The sequence below is a fragment of the Mastigoproctus giganteus genome, chromosome 3, assembly GCF_048544385.1.
Source record: "Mastigoproctus giganteus isolate SK-2022 chromosome 3, ASM4854438v1, whole genome shotgun sequence".
NCBI classification, from domain to species: Eukaryota; Metazoa; Arthropoda; class Arachnida; order Uropygi; family Thelyphonidae; genus Mastigoproctus; species Mastigoproctus giganteus.
In genome coordinates, this window is record NC_143577.1 from 213,002,766 (window position 1) to 213,018,210 (window position 15,445).

Consider the following 15,445-nt stretch of genomic DNA (forward strand, 5'->3'; position numbering starts at 1 on the left):
AAGGCAGATATTGTTGGGATATCAAAGACGTGGTGTCACAGAGAGACAAGGAATGCAGAATTGGAATTTGGGGAGTACAATGTGTACAGAAATAATAGAAAGAGAGGAGGGGTCACGTAAAATGTAAGGAAGAGCATCCAGTTGACACGGGTCATGCCAAACTGACTCAACACTGCACTGGATGTGCAGTGTTGAGTCAGTTTGGCATGACATAAGTACTGGGAAAGCAAAATTGAGAGTATGAGTGCGTTATAGGCCTAATTGACTGATCAGTACAATGAACAACTATACAGAAAAATCGAGTGGGCCAGTAAATCAGATTGTCTTATAATGGGGGGTTTTAGCTTCCCAGATATAGACTGAAACTTGTTGGTGTGTCACACACACACACACACACACACTAGCAAGACTTTTGTTGATTTATTGGATGATTGTTTTCTACAGCAGCATGTTCGAGAGGCAACTAGGGGGAGTAAGACTCTTGAGCTGATTATCAACAATGATTATTCATGCATTAAGAATCTGCAGATAAAGGAATCACTAGGTGGCAGTGATCACAGTGTACTGATATGGGATTTACTCAAAGATGTAACTGTCATCAGGGGTAAAGGGAAGGGTTTTTGCTTCCTTAAAGGCAACTACAGTGGTCTCAGACAGTTTTTAAATTCTATACAGTGGGACCAACTGACGTTATCAACAGCAAATTCTAAATGGGAAGCTGCAAGGCTTTTCATACCAACTAAGAAATACTGTTCAAGGTTTAGGCCTAAACAGATGTCAGATGAACTAACGAGACTTGTGGCAGAGAAGAAAAATGCATGGGACACAAATTATCAGGAGATACAGATGCCTATGGTAGATATAAGATAGTCTCTAATCAAGTTACAAAAAAGGTTAGGCAAGCAAAGGCAGATCACAAGAAATCTTTGGCAAAAAAAAACAGTAAAAACTTCTTTACTTATGTAAATTCTAGAAGGAAGGGGATGAATCAGATTAGTCCACTTGTTGATTGTTGATGGTTCTGCTCAGGTAGCTGACAAACTGAATGAATATTTTGCGCTTACATTCACACATGAAGAATTCTGTAGGAAAGTGAAGGCCAGAAACTTATCAAACTCTAATAGGGAATTAAACAATTTTGTAATAACAGAGCAAAGTGGAGGAGAAATTGAAGTTAAACATAATAAAGTCACCTGGGGTGGAATGGGGTCTATCCAGTCATATTAAAGAGGCAGCAAAAGAAGTAAGCAAATCCTTAGCCATAATTATGAGAGCGTCCTTGGACTCAGGAGAGGTCCCCAAGTACTGGAGATGTGCAAATATATATCCAATTCACAAAGGGGGATAAAAGGTTGACACCAGTAATTACAGACCTGTTAGTTTAACTTTTGTTCTGGGGAAAATAATGCAGTCTCTGGTTAAAGCACTGCAGGATCATCTAGACAAGACTGCAGTTATAGTTCAGACACAGCATGGGTTTGTTAAGGGGAAGTCTTGTCTGACCAATTTGACTGGATACTATGATGTAGTATGCAAAGAATAATTTTGATATCATATATTTGGATCTTAGAAAGGCTTTTGATATTGTTGCGCATGGAAGACTTCTGAACAAATTGAAGCAGTGTGCCATTGGAGGCAAAATGACTAATGTTATTAGTGGAGTCCCCCAGGGTTCAGTGTTGGATCCATTGTTGTTTTCTGTATTTATTCATGATATTGATGATGGTATATCAGGCTTGTATGGTATAGCATTTGTGAGAACTGATTTGAAGTTTTTACGGCAAAAGGTTGGGTAATTAAATGCTGATGGCATTCTTACTCTTTTGTGGATGAGACACACACACACACACGGAAGGGGGGGGACAAAGAAAAGTATGGTTTCAGGATAGATGTGCGAAAATTTGCTTTCAATTACAGAGTAACTAATTGTTTGAATAAACTTTGCATTGTTTTTGAAGTAGGTAGTCTGAATTAAGAATAAAGATTGTGAGATACACCTAATGAAGATAAGAGAAAGAGCAAACAAAGTTGATGTTCAATATCATAAATAAAACATTTATACTATAAACAAACAAGCATTCTTACTTCTTATCCTAGTCGCTTGTTTCATAACTCTCGATGATTTATTTTCAGTTTCCCCTAAAAAAAATTAATTAAAAAGTTTTAATTCTTAATTAAAATTCTCTATAAATTTAATGCCTTATATATTTCAGTTATATTGTCAAGTTGTGTACACAATTACGTTTAAATTGAACCGCTTTGTACCATTTGTTGTTGTAAAGAGATGATGATTTACTTCATTCCGTGTGGCTTTCCCATCCCTTTTTTTTTTTGGTTAAGCTTGGAAGGTATTGTAGTCTTGCGCGCTATTCTACTGATCACATTCTTGCTTCTGTTGTGGTGGACTCAAGTTTAAATAGGTATTATGTTTTATATTCTTTTTGTTTCATTTCAGGTGACCAAAAAAAAAAAGTCTGTGGGGTTTTCCAAGATTAGTATTTTGACAAAATTATATGGAGGCCATCATTGTAAGATAGTAATTAACCACTGATACATTTTGAAATGTACAAGTAATACTGTAAGTTGATTCTAGCAATTTTTTGTCACTTTTCCTTATTTTAATGTCATGGACATTAAAATAATGAAAAGTGGCAAAAAATTACTGTTCCAATTACACTAGCCAACACAATTTTTACCTCCAAGAACTTAAATGCTGTTTTTAACCAATTTTTATGTGTAGATTTTGAAAATCATCTTGATAGTTTCACATCATGTCACAGTTATTAAATATAGAGGGCATTACATTTTACCAAAACATGTCAATTTCGCATAATCTAGCCAGTAACGTATGACATATTGATTTATTTTAACATATATAAGTTCTTAATTTTAGCAATCAATTCTGGCCTCGGTTTTCTTGTGATAAACATAATCAGACTTCTACCTATTGGTTCTTAGGTTCAAATTCTGATGCAACAATTTACAATTTGAAGAGAGCGTTTTTGGTGAGAAATTTTGTGGGCTGTGCCAAGGTTTACCAAGTATTAACTGATTGTGACATGTTCTCTAAATCTGTGTACTGTGTTATGATAAAAATTGAATTTGTGTTGTTTTTATATTGTAGTAGTCAAAACTGAATTTACATTTTCAGAAATTCATATAGTACTACAACGAATAAGCATACACATGATGCTGCATAAGCAGCATCATGTGTATGCTTATTGTGTGTATTGCTGATGTGTATTGGTGATGCTGTGTACTGCCTGATGCTACATAAGCTTGCTTTCTTGCATCATATGCCTCTACTAATGCTTCATTCAGCTGGACTTAAAGAAAGTCATGAAAGCATGTCTAAAGTTCTGCATGCTATAAAATACTAGGATTATGGTTGAAACATATGCAGTGATCTTAAGGTTATTGGTTTACTTGTTGATTTGCAGGGGGGGGTTACGCAATGTTGTTTTTTGTGTTTGTGGGACAGCTGTGTGACAGAAGAACATTATGTTGTGCAACACTGGGACAAGCGGAACAAGTTCATACTAGGACAATGTAATATATTCCATAAGGTTCTTCCACCCCTGCACATCAAACTTGGATTGATGAAAAATTTCGTGAAGGGACTAGATAAAGAAAGTAACGAATTTGCATACTTGAGAAGTGCATTTCCTAATTTAACATATGACAAACTTAAGGAAGGAATTTTTGTAGGACCCCAAATTAGGAAACTCCTGAAAGACCATGTTGTTGTTATTTGGTTTTTTAGGAGCATTACCAACTAAGGCCATATTGCTCCGGGGATATGCGGTGGTCATTCCCTGACCTTTCTGCATTCTCCATATTTGGTGGTCACGGGCTTGAACCCCAGTCTAATCAAGAAGCGTGTGCTATACACTATTGCTCCTGCCCACCTGGCTACGGAGGTGCCGAAAGACTGTGTTTGAAACCCAGTTAAAGGAGATTGAATTGGTAGCTTGGCAATCATTTAAGGTGGTAGTACATGGTTTTTTTTGTAATAGGAAAGAAGAAAACTATGAAATGTTGGTGTTTAATTTACTCGAGTGCTACAAAAACATGGGCTGTCGAATGTCGTTAAATTCATTTTCTTCATTCCCATCTCAAAATATGGGAGACACAAGTGATGAACAAGGGGAGCGGTTTCATCAGGATATTTCCACAATGGAAAAATGGTAACAAGGTCGCTGGGATCCCGTAATGATGGGGGATTACTGCTGGTTCCTTGTGAGGGATAGTAAGCAGGAATACAAGAGAAAACCCTTAGTACCAAACATTTTTTCGGACAATTACAGATATGCTGATTATATTTAGAACCCTAGGGGCTCACATCTATCTATGAGTACATAGATGTGATATACATACATCTATATATGTATCATCTGAGTATGGGCTTGGCACACCCAGGGTCCTAAGCTGGATATCACCATTCTTCTCTTTCTTGGTGATTCCCTTCTACTTCTCTCTCTCTCTCTCTCTCTCTCTCTCTCTCTTTCTCTCTCTCTCTCTCTCTCTCTCTTTCTCTCTCTCTCTCTCAGGGTAATTCAGATTTTTTTCCCCCCTGGTGCAGCATAAGCCTCAGGCTTCCTTGCACCATAATGCTAATAATAAAATAATAATAATAAATATAACTATTTTGCTATGATTTATGATATTTTTTCAGAAGTTAAATGAGTTATAGAGAATGTATAATATTTTTTTACACTTGTATTAACAAATGTGAATTATATGTATATATCCCTTTATTTTAACATTAAACGTTGGTACATCTTTTGATGTAGACGTGATAGACTTTTTATGGTGATTTTCAGAATCAGCACATTTACTGATATTGCATATACACATACATAGTGTGTGTACATGGAATTCGGCATGGTGCTCCAATCATTTGGAGAAGATATACTGAGCAATGCACAACCCAAAAATGGTTCAAAAAAACAAATGGTGATGAGTTTGATGACGCATCCTGTGAGGGATGACCAACTACCATCGATGGTTAACTGAGTCAGATTCAAGCCAAACATGTCAGGTGCTTGGAGAAACACTCAATGTAAGAGATGAAACCATTCATTTGCATTGACCAGAAGTAAAGTGTACAAACTGAACAAATTGATTTCACATAAACTCAGAACTGACAATAAACTCCAGAGATTATCACTTTGCTTGTTGCTGATTTTGCATCACACATTTCTTCTTCACATTTTGGATAATGTTGACATGTGAATAAAAATGCTTTATGACAGCAATATGACAGCAATATACCAAACAATAATAGCATTGGTTATATATAATCCTGTGAACTTGGGCTGCATGTATTTAATCTCCCACTTCACCAGCAAATTTTGCTGTGTGTGAGTGTGTCTGGCGTAATACAGCTGGTATCATCCATTACAAGAATTTTATCCATTTTTGATGTGAAAACATCTATGGCGGCACGGGAGTTAAACCGATTGGTAATGAAATTTTCTTACGGAAATGATGCAATTGATGTCACTCACTATTAGGCGGCTGTTAGATTTTAAATTATGTAAATGACGTCACTTCCTAAATGGCATTAACGATGCTAACTCATTCACTAACATTGATTCGGTAGAGTAAGTTCATACTAAGATACAGAAATGACATCACTTCTTAAATGACATTAACTCAATCATTAATGGTGATTCAGTAGAGTAAGCAACGGGTAGTAATATTATGCAAGAACAAAAGCTTCAAAGCCACCAAAGAAGCCTCTTGTGTTGAAAAGGAATGAGTTCAAAAACAGAGAACAAAAAAAAAAAAAAAAAAAAAATGCTGACTTTAATAAAATCAGCTCCTTAAGATTTTGATCAACATCAACCTTCTAAGTAGTGTAAGTAAATAAGTAAGTTTCGATTAAACCATTTAAAAATTTAAATGGTTTTGATTCAAAAATGCAACAATAAAACAATCGCTTGAACAAACAACAATCACTTCTTGCAGTAGTTTTTGGTAATGATGTCATACTAGTCTACAAATGGATTTCGCTAACTACTGAATTGGCAAAATACCAAATCAAATTTCAGTTAACAACCTATAAGAGTATTTCAAAGATGGCTAAAAATGAGCAAAATTGAGAAAAGTATGCAAGAATAAAAGCTTCAAAGCCACCGAAGTAACCTCCCATGTCGACAAAAGAATGAGTTCAAAAACATAGAGAACGAAAAAATTGCAGAATTAAAAATCTGCTTCTCAGGATTTTGATCAACATCAGCTTTCTTTGATCGAAGTCAATGTTGATCAACATCAACATTGACTTCTCATTAAGAAGCTGGACTGTCGACATCACGAAATTATATTCAAGAACTTCCTGAAGATTTCGATCCAGAAGATTTGAGTTCAAATGAATTACCTGAGGATTTTCAATTGATTCCTGAGAGCATACTGCAAAAATCAGCTTTGATTGCATCATCCAAAAAGAAACAAAATCATACTTTAGTTCAATCGCCTGTTGAAGATCCTCCACGGATTTCGACAGCAATCGAGCATGAAATCATTTACAAGAACGTCAAACATGACCATAACTCCTATGAAGAATTTGAACAATTTCTGAAAAATACATTTGGAGCTGTTTGTGCGATCGATTATGGTATGAAAATGATGTAAAATTGTGCACTCCAGGAAGTTACCTGTTACTTTTAGAATTTCCAACTGCAGACATAACTATGAAAGCTTGTAATACTTGTTGAGCATCTCTCAAAAATGATTCCATTCCAACATTTTCGAAGAGCAACAGTTTCGTTTATCATGCTATTCCACCTCATCTGCCTCAATCAGATTTAGTAACTGAGCACCTCATTTCTCCTCATATATCATTCATGCAAATTAGAAGACTTAAGACATGGTTTCGGCCAATACGGAATTTTGGGCCAAATTATAAATGTTCCTGTTTAAATGTTATTTCGATGGTCAATTATTTGCCTCGGAGAATATATGACAATTATTGCTTTAACGTTCATATCAAATGTACAAAAAATACACAAATAGAGTTATTTAATGCACTTGGATTGTAAACGAGATGTAAGGGTTTGGTTAAAGTATCTACTTACAACTCCTTTGTATCGTCTGTATGATATCGAGATTGACAAAGCATTCTTCGAAGAAAACATGGAACACGATGACGCTCCTACATGAAATAAGTGAAGCTATCCTATTGAAGAAAGTTTAGTCGCTCAACAACAAACTCTTTTGTGGAGCGATGACAAATATTTATGAATAGCTCCTGGTGAACAAAATGTTCCACAAAGTTTACTTTTTGACGAAAATGCCGAAGAATTGTCCTTTCCTAGAATTTACCTTGGTCAGTATCGAGAGTTTACAGATAATTTAAAAGTTACACAGTTTATGATGGCATCGAATGAACTTCGTAGTTCACATCGATGTGGAGTGATGCCTTATCTTCTTTATATGGCCATGCAAATAATGAGACTAAGAACGTGAGGTTTGTTTTAAGAGTTGATTTTAAATATGTCGGGAAAGATGCATTTAAAAGTAACCTTTGCTTATTAGCAAACCATACTTGATAACCACTAATACTGATGTGTCCGATGGTCTGGCTAATGGAGCTTTATGGAAAATTGGCATGTATTGAATATGATGAAGAGACCAATTCTATTAAATGTCTTTGGTTGAAATGCCCAGGATCACCTGCTGTGGTCTGACTTGCTAGAACTAAGCAAGTCGAAATTGGTAAACAAAATAATTTTTTCACTAAAAAATTATTTTGTTTACTGATCGCAAGAAGAAGTACAAGTGATTTGTTGAATAACAACAAAACGATCTCAGCTAAACAATCATTTTCCACTAATACTGGTTGTGCTGCAAATTGAAAAAAGAAATTTTATCATGGATTGAGAAATGCTACATCCACTCTTGCACTTCAAGCTGAAATGACCAGGTTGTTGAGTAATCCTCTACTTACCATGCAAGATACTTTATACGAGTTCATCAGTAAATGAAAAGATCTTTCCATAATAACATTAAACTGTCAAAGTTTACATGCTCACAGTGACGATCTCACTGATGCAGTCACCCAACCATCCAATTTACTTCTACTTTCTGAAATGTGGCTAAATAACAAAGTAAGCAAACCTAATGAAGATCAACAAGCTGGCAGTGTGGCAGTTAATCATAAGAGAGAAAAATCATACTCATGTTGTTACTTCTCATATGGAAGTGATTTATCAACAAACTGTTGGAAAATCCATGAGTGTTAAGACCTGTTGGAGACATTTGTGCAGCTGAATACCTTCTTTCTGATGGTCAAACAATATTGTCGGTAGTCATTTACATTTCACCTAACCAAAAGATTGAATACATCATTGAATTCATCCATTTCATTTTATTCCTTACACGACTGAAGGAGCTGCACTGCTACAATTTTCTCACAAAAAGTGCGACCGAATACCAATGATAGTTAGTGGAGATTTCAACATTAATTTTGCAGATACTCAATCCAAACCTTTGGCTAATTTCTTAGAAAATAAATTTGGACTAATGTTAAATACTTCTAGATCTGTATCAACTCCTAATCATGGAACTATAATTGATGCTGTGTTTCAAAGACATTTACACTCTACAATCTGAAGTGTACATATCATATTTTAGCTATCACATACCAATTGTAAGTAAATTACCTATTGAACATGTACTTCAACTTCAAATTCATGAAACTGTCGAAAGAAAAAATGCTTTAAAATGTTAAAACACGTTCGGATTTTTTTCATTCCTAAAACTCTTTAACCTAATCCAAGCCAAGGATGTTTTCACATAAAATAAAACATCTTTTGTGCATACAGGGCAAACAAGCTGCCTTTTTTTTTACATATGCTTTAATTTTATTCTAAAAGTTTGCATGAAGTTTTTGGTCAACTGAGCCATCCAGAGCAGTTTCTTTTTGTACAAATTTGTGCTTTGTTTTCAAAATATTACATACCAATTGTTGTATTAGTATGTTGGTATAATAGTGTTCTTTTCTACTATGTAATAGTCTTGAAGACATAACTATTTCTTTTTGTCTTTCTTATTAAGTTAGAATCCAGCATGGCTTTCAGAGATGGAAACCTTCTCCATGGGAATGCCACAAAAGTTTTATGTGATTGGCATTATTTTAATTTCCAGCTGTATTAGGCTTGCTTATTAGAAAAGAACACTATTATACCACATACTAATACAGCAATTAAGGTCACATACCCAAGGTGAAAAATTTTCTGCCCATGTACCAAGTTATTTTAACAATTTAAATAAATTAATCATAGAATTAAATTACAAAAAACAAATCTGAATACTGACAACCTCCTCTAACAATACTGCAAATACACCACCCAAGGAGACCACACTCACAATAAATGAAATTAACATGAAATAAGTATGAATGACACACACACACACACACACACACACACACACACACACACACACACACACACACACACACACACACACACACACACACACCATGTTTCAGATTACATAAGAAAAATAAATCAGGTAAAAAAAAAAAAACTTTTTGAAAAAATGTTTAGTTTTCTTATATATTTTGCAATGTGAATACATATGCATAATTTGAATTAACCATGTTCTTCAATTATCCAGGCTTCAGTTGCCATGGATAATTGGTGCTCTGTTGTATATTAAAATAATAAAATGCTTAAAACACATAAATATACTTACTCCTTTCATTTAGAGGAGCTATCAAATCAAAGAAATGTTCATGCATAAAACTATTCTCATATTTTTTACGTTTCCTCAGTAATCCATCTGGATCTATAAAAAACACAAAATTCTTCAAGCCTAGATATTTTAAATTGTATTTTATTACAATATTTAGTTTAATATAAGAAAGAAAAAGCTTTTGATTAACATTCTGCCTAGGAATAACTGATGAAGTGAATCTTTGAGGAAACATCTGAAAAATGTATGATTGTTAGACTCATTTAGTAATAAATAAATTCTATATACTACATTGGTGAATTTCTTTTATTTCAAGTTTAGATCACATTGGTGTTTCAATGGAGTCATGAGGTAATGTTGCTTCATGAATCCATTAGATTGTGGCAATTACAGGCATCTCTCATTTTGGGGAGCATTCACTCTCTTAAGCTTTATAATTAAATTTTTATAAAATGTCATTGCTATGGTTGTATTAATGCAATTAATCAAATTAATCAAATTAACAATAATTAATACAATTAGGTAAATGTGACCGTGGAACTGCTGTATCTTTCCGAAGCAGCAAGTTTCCTAATGTAAGTCAAACGCTCATTATAATACTATTGGACAATTCATTTGTAATGATACCCATATATGATGTCTTGCGTTTCTTGCAAGCTGTAGCTACAATTATTCAAATTGTACATCACAAACTTCTAAAGTGAGCACATTTGCATTTTTCAAAAATAATCTAAGACTGAGAATGTGATGCACTATGATTGTATATACCAAAAGCAATAGCACTGAATGAAGCATAGCACTCAGAGAAATTTTAAAAATTAATTTATTTTTAAAAATTTATTATTTTTTAATTTTAATTTTTATAAATCTAAAAATATTTAAAGTTTTTTAAATTAAATTCAAAAATGCTTTTTATTGCCAAGTATTAGGTAACAAAATGTCATGATATTAAGTAACAAAACCAGTCAATCAATTCCACCAGGATTCTGAATTACCAAACAACCATAACTGCCGATTTCCAATCAAGAGCTGGAACCCTAACAATGGATTTTAACCAGGATCACATATTTTAAGCCTTTATAATAACGGCTAACACTCCCAGATTCAGCAGACAAACTAAGTATCCTTGTTTTGCTGGTGTCATTAACTTACACAGAAAGGGATTTAGCAGTTATGATAGGGAGGTTATAATTCCACTGTGGTCTATGTATAAGTATAGTGCAAAAGCATCAATAATACATAGCCAAATCTGAATTAACAGAATGTTAGCAAAACAGCATCGTTTTAAGTTATATCTCATATTGTGAATACCTTCACGAGTTACCATGATATTGCACTACTTTGAATAAGCAACGCTTCACCTGAGGAGAAGACTAATGTTACTTATTCTCAGATAGATACTACCACCCAGACGGCATCGTTTCGCGGCTATTTGGTCCTTCTTCGGTGGGTAGGTAGGTACCCGAGTGATGCAATGATGGCAAAACAGTTATGAAGTATAACTCCACAATATGAGAGATGCCTGATGGTGTATGATGTGTTTAGACTAAACATAACTTAAAACGATGCCGTTAAAACACTATAACTTAAAATGCTGTTTTGCTAACATTCTGTTAATTCAGATTTGGCTACGTATTATTGATGCTTTTGCACTATACTTATACATAATCTAGACTTTTCCATAGCTTGAGGCTTCAGCCCTAAACGCTTTATAGTCTAAACACATCATACACCATCAGGCATCTCTCATATTGTGGAGTTATACTTCATAACTGTTTTGCCATCAATGTATCACTCGGGTACCTACCCACCCACTGAAGAAGGGCCAAATAGCCCCGAAACGGTGCCGCCTGGGTGGTGGTATCCATCTGAGAATAAGTAACATTAGTCTTCTCCTCAGGTGAAACGTTACTTATTCGAAGTAGTGCAATATCATGGCAACTCGTTGTGAAGGTATTCACAATATGAGATATAACTTAAAACGATGCCGTTTTGCTAACATTCTGTTAATTCAAATTTGGCTATGTATTATTGATGCTTTTGCACTATGCTTATACATAGTCTAGACTTTTCCATAGCTTGAGGCTTCAGCCCTAAACACTTTATATTCCACTATGGTCTTAAACTTCTGGTTGATATTTTGCAGGGGTATCTGATGAGACTGTGTTACTACCCTTTTGAGTGCTCTTTGTTCATGTGGAGTGAGCTTCCACGGTCTTCCTCTGTGTTGCTGAATGGTCGTCCATCATGCTTCCATTTCACAATATTTATGTTAGATGGTGTAGGCTGTTTGAGAATGGTTTGCATTTATGCAGATCAAATAAAATACATTCTCAAGGTATGGAAATTATCTCTAACAAATTTACAAATCAACAAACCAGCAATGTGACATCTGACAGTAATATCTTGCTCAAATTCAGTCTGCTCGGCTCTATGTACCATGAAGAGAATGACCAACTTGTGTGGGTTGTAAGCCTTCATTATACACCAATCTAAGTCATTTGTTTATACAGGAAAGCCCAGTAGATGACAAAAATAGGAGTGCCATGATACTTTTTTGGTGGGTAGTGTACATGCTTTCTACATATGCTTTCAGTGTCATAGATTTTAGTGGTGCGGTTACAAAATATATCTTTGGGGTTTCTCTTACATCAGGTTTCCAAAACAAATAGTGTTTTTTTTAGTATGTGTAGGGCTGCTTCAGTGTTTTCTTTAATGTCATCCACTGTAGTGAAATGATGACCCCGAAGCCCCATTTTCAGTGTAGGGAAACACCAGAAGTCAGATGGTGAAGGTTTGAGGGGGATAGAAAGGGCTGCTGCATGACTGATTTTTTTGTTACAGCCAAGAATGCCATCACATGACTGGGTGCATTGTTATGGTACAGGAACCAGCCACCCTTCCTCTGAGGTCATCTCAACCTCACATTCTCACACAAACAAGTAAAACCTCAATGTAGTAAGCAGCAGTAATGCTTCTCCCCCTAGTCACAAATTCATAGTGCACTATGCCCTCATCATTGAAAAAAAAAAAAAAAACAATCAGCACAACATTGGAATTTGTTGCACGAGACTTTTTGGGCCACGGGGACATTTTGGTGTGCAATTTGAACAATTTTATCTCAGTCTTGGGGTCATAGGCAAATACCCAACTCTCATCGCCAGTAACCACTTTCCTTAGGAAGCTTGGATCTTGCATATATTTTTCTAACAAATCACCTGTAATGACTTTCCTGCAGTCCATTTGATCATCCAACAAGTGTGAAATAAACTTTGCATATGCGCAATGCATCCATAAATCTTGCATCAGAATTGTGTGTACTGAGCCTACAAGACAGTCTAACTTAGTGATCAATCTCAACAAGTCATTTGCCTATCACTTGAGTTCCTTCATTTTTGTGACATTTTCGTTGTTTTATGACAGTGAAGAGTGTCCACTGCGAGATTCATTTTCCACTGTTTCCTGACCATTTTTAAACTGATTAAACCACTTGTAAACTGCTGTTTTCTTCAAGGTATCAATATCCATAAACTTTCTGTAAAGCTTACAGTGTCTCTGTAGCACTTTTCCTAAGTTTAAAGAAAAACTTGATATTAGAGCATGCTGTTCAAACTGCGACATCCTGCAATCAATCAGCTGTGATACACAAGTGAAGTGGCCGAGCCAGTGCCCACTTGGCATGCGGATGCACCAAGGTTGATGTCAATGCCTCATGAAACCTTATGGCCATAGCTCAAACCATTTAATTACCAGGTTGCAATTCTAGGCACTTTGTCACATCTACCTAGAACTAAAAACAATCAGTGTTTTCAGACTTTCAGTGTATTTTTCTCCCTCACTTCTAATGTATGAAACAAATCATCCTGTTACTTTGTAGAAATGTTATTGTAGTTTTCATTGACTACTCAGCTGAGCTAGATTATCTATTACAAACTTGTCATATATGAATACCAGCTTTTTTTGTTGTTGTTCTCATGACTTTTCTTTCAAACTTGGTTTAAAAACTCTGAAAATGCTCAACAGTGAGTCCTATTTTGATTTATGACAATATGTACACATTTCGTATCAATAAAGGAGTTTCTTTTAACTCTGTGATATCATAAATATTGAAGGATATGTTTACCTCTCTTTAAGGGTAGTAAAATGAAGTGCTTTGCTTCGCCAACAGCACCATCAGAAGGGCGACGCAGTTGAACATAAACATCTACAGGTCTTTCAACATTAAGAGTTGAATACTGTGGAGTGAAGAAACTAATAGCAGCCTTTTTGTGGACACCACAATTTGGAGATAACTGTCCTGCAGCTTCCCAGATTATCTGATTGTCTTTTTCTTCATAGAACCACACTTCAATGTTATCTGGAAAAGAACAGCAAAAAACCTTTGCAGAAACTTTTATTAAATTTTGTCCCAACATTTTTGATATTACATAAAATTTTCTATATAGCTCATACCACTATACTACAAAAACATAGTAGATACCTAAAAGAAAATCCTGAGAAATTTCACTATTTCATATTATAAAATAAATTAATTTCTCTAGACTGTAATCAAAAAGCTTAAACTAAGGTTGGTCAACTGCCTATAATTTCTGGTGATTGAGAAAGTCAAAAAACTTTATGTATATTGATTTGGAACATTTCTATGAATATTTATTTCAATAAATTTAAGACATACTACATCTTAAATAAAAATATAATATATACAACTGTAACTCCTACGAAGTCACTCATTATATACATAATTTATAAAACTACTGTTAATTTGACTAAGTGTTGTGTGTTTCTAGTTATCTGATGGCCTTAAATTTGAATCAATAGTAGAGAAACACTGAAGGTTACAATCATAAATTTTTGAAATGATTACAGACATCCTCAAATAATATTCCATGCTGAAGATAAGAGTGAATACTGTTAAAACAATGAATTTAAAGTTACTCTAGTTTCCACAAAGACATCTATGTGCATATAATTATACTGAAAATACAGCAGCAATCTATTAAAAGGGAAAATCACATCAAAACAGTTTCGATGAAGCTACTATAATATTACAAAAGCACTGAATGCAAAGACCAATTCTGAGAATCTAGCCCAGTGGCATGCAAATTGTGGTCTGCAGATTCCAGGTGGTCAGTCAGAAGGTGGACTCTGCTCATCTGTGTGCCATCAATTAGCTATATTATTATGTAGTAGATGATTCTCATCAACCAGTGCAATACCACCACTTTTTACTTATTGGAGGCTTGAAATGGTGGAACCCGTGTTTAGTCTCTAGAGCAAAGCTCCAGCAACTCCCCCATCTCTTGCAACATACAGTATGATTGATGTCATTTGAAGCGCTATGATAGACATCGTGGTAAGATCTAACCTTCCTTATGTTTCGAGGATATAGCTAAGCTATAAAAATGGTGTTCACAGGCTAGCCACTAGATAGTCCACTGGACCAAACCATTGGTAACACTCCAGGAGGCTTTCAGATCAGCTAGTGTATAATCTTGCTGCCTCTACTCGACCAGATAGTGGCTGGAGGGCACCCGAGTAGCGTGTATGCAGAGGGGGCATTGTTGAGGCCATGTTGCGTCAAGGAACTGGGTATATTCTTACCATGTGTGTGTGCCATATCCAAAAATTTCATTACTTCATACACAGCATGTCCCCCCTCCCCATCTTTTCTTACTACTGAATACATCATGAATTGTCAAATCAACAGAAAAAAACTTATCTGCAAAAAGACCTAAGCCTCCCA

The 15,445-nt window shown here is 35.1% G+C and overlaps 1 protein-coding gene across 4 annotated transcripts in view; it reads right to left on the reverse strand.

Moving 5' to 3' along the window:
* The window catches only part of LOC150088667 (embryonic polarity protein dorsal-like), an 83,240-nt gene that overhangs the window by 15,055 nt on the left and 52,740 nt on the right, over window positions 1-15,445 (reverse strand). For 2 of the 4 annotated variants that reach the window (XM_090370853.1, XM_090370852.1), the window contains exons 7-9: window positions 13,826-14,059; window positions 9,703-9,795; window positions 2,086-2,139 (exon numbers count right to left, since the gene is read on the reverse strand). In XM_090370853.1, coding sequence (XP_090226979.1) covers window positions 2,086-2,139; window positions 9,703-9,795; window positions 13,826-14,059 — 381 coding nt within the window. The remainder of the gene's footprint in view (window positions 1-2,085; window positions 2,140-9,702; window positions 9,796-13,825; window positions 14,060-15,445) is intronic. The other 2 variants (XM_090370855.1, XM_090370854.1) reach the window with 2 other exon arrangements.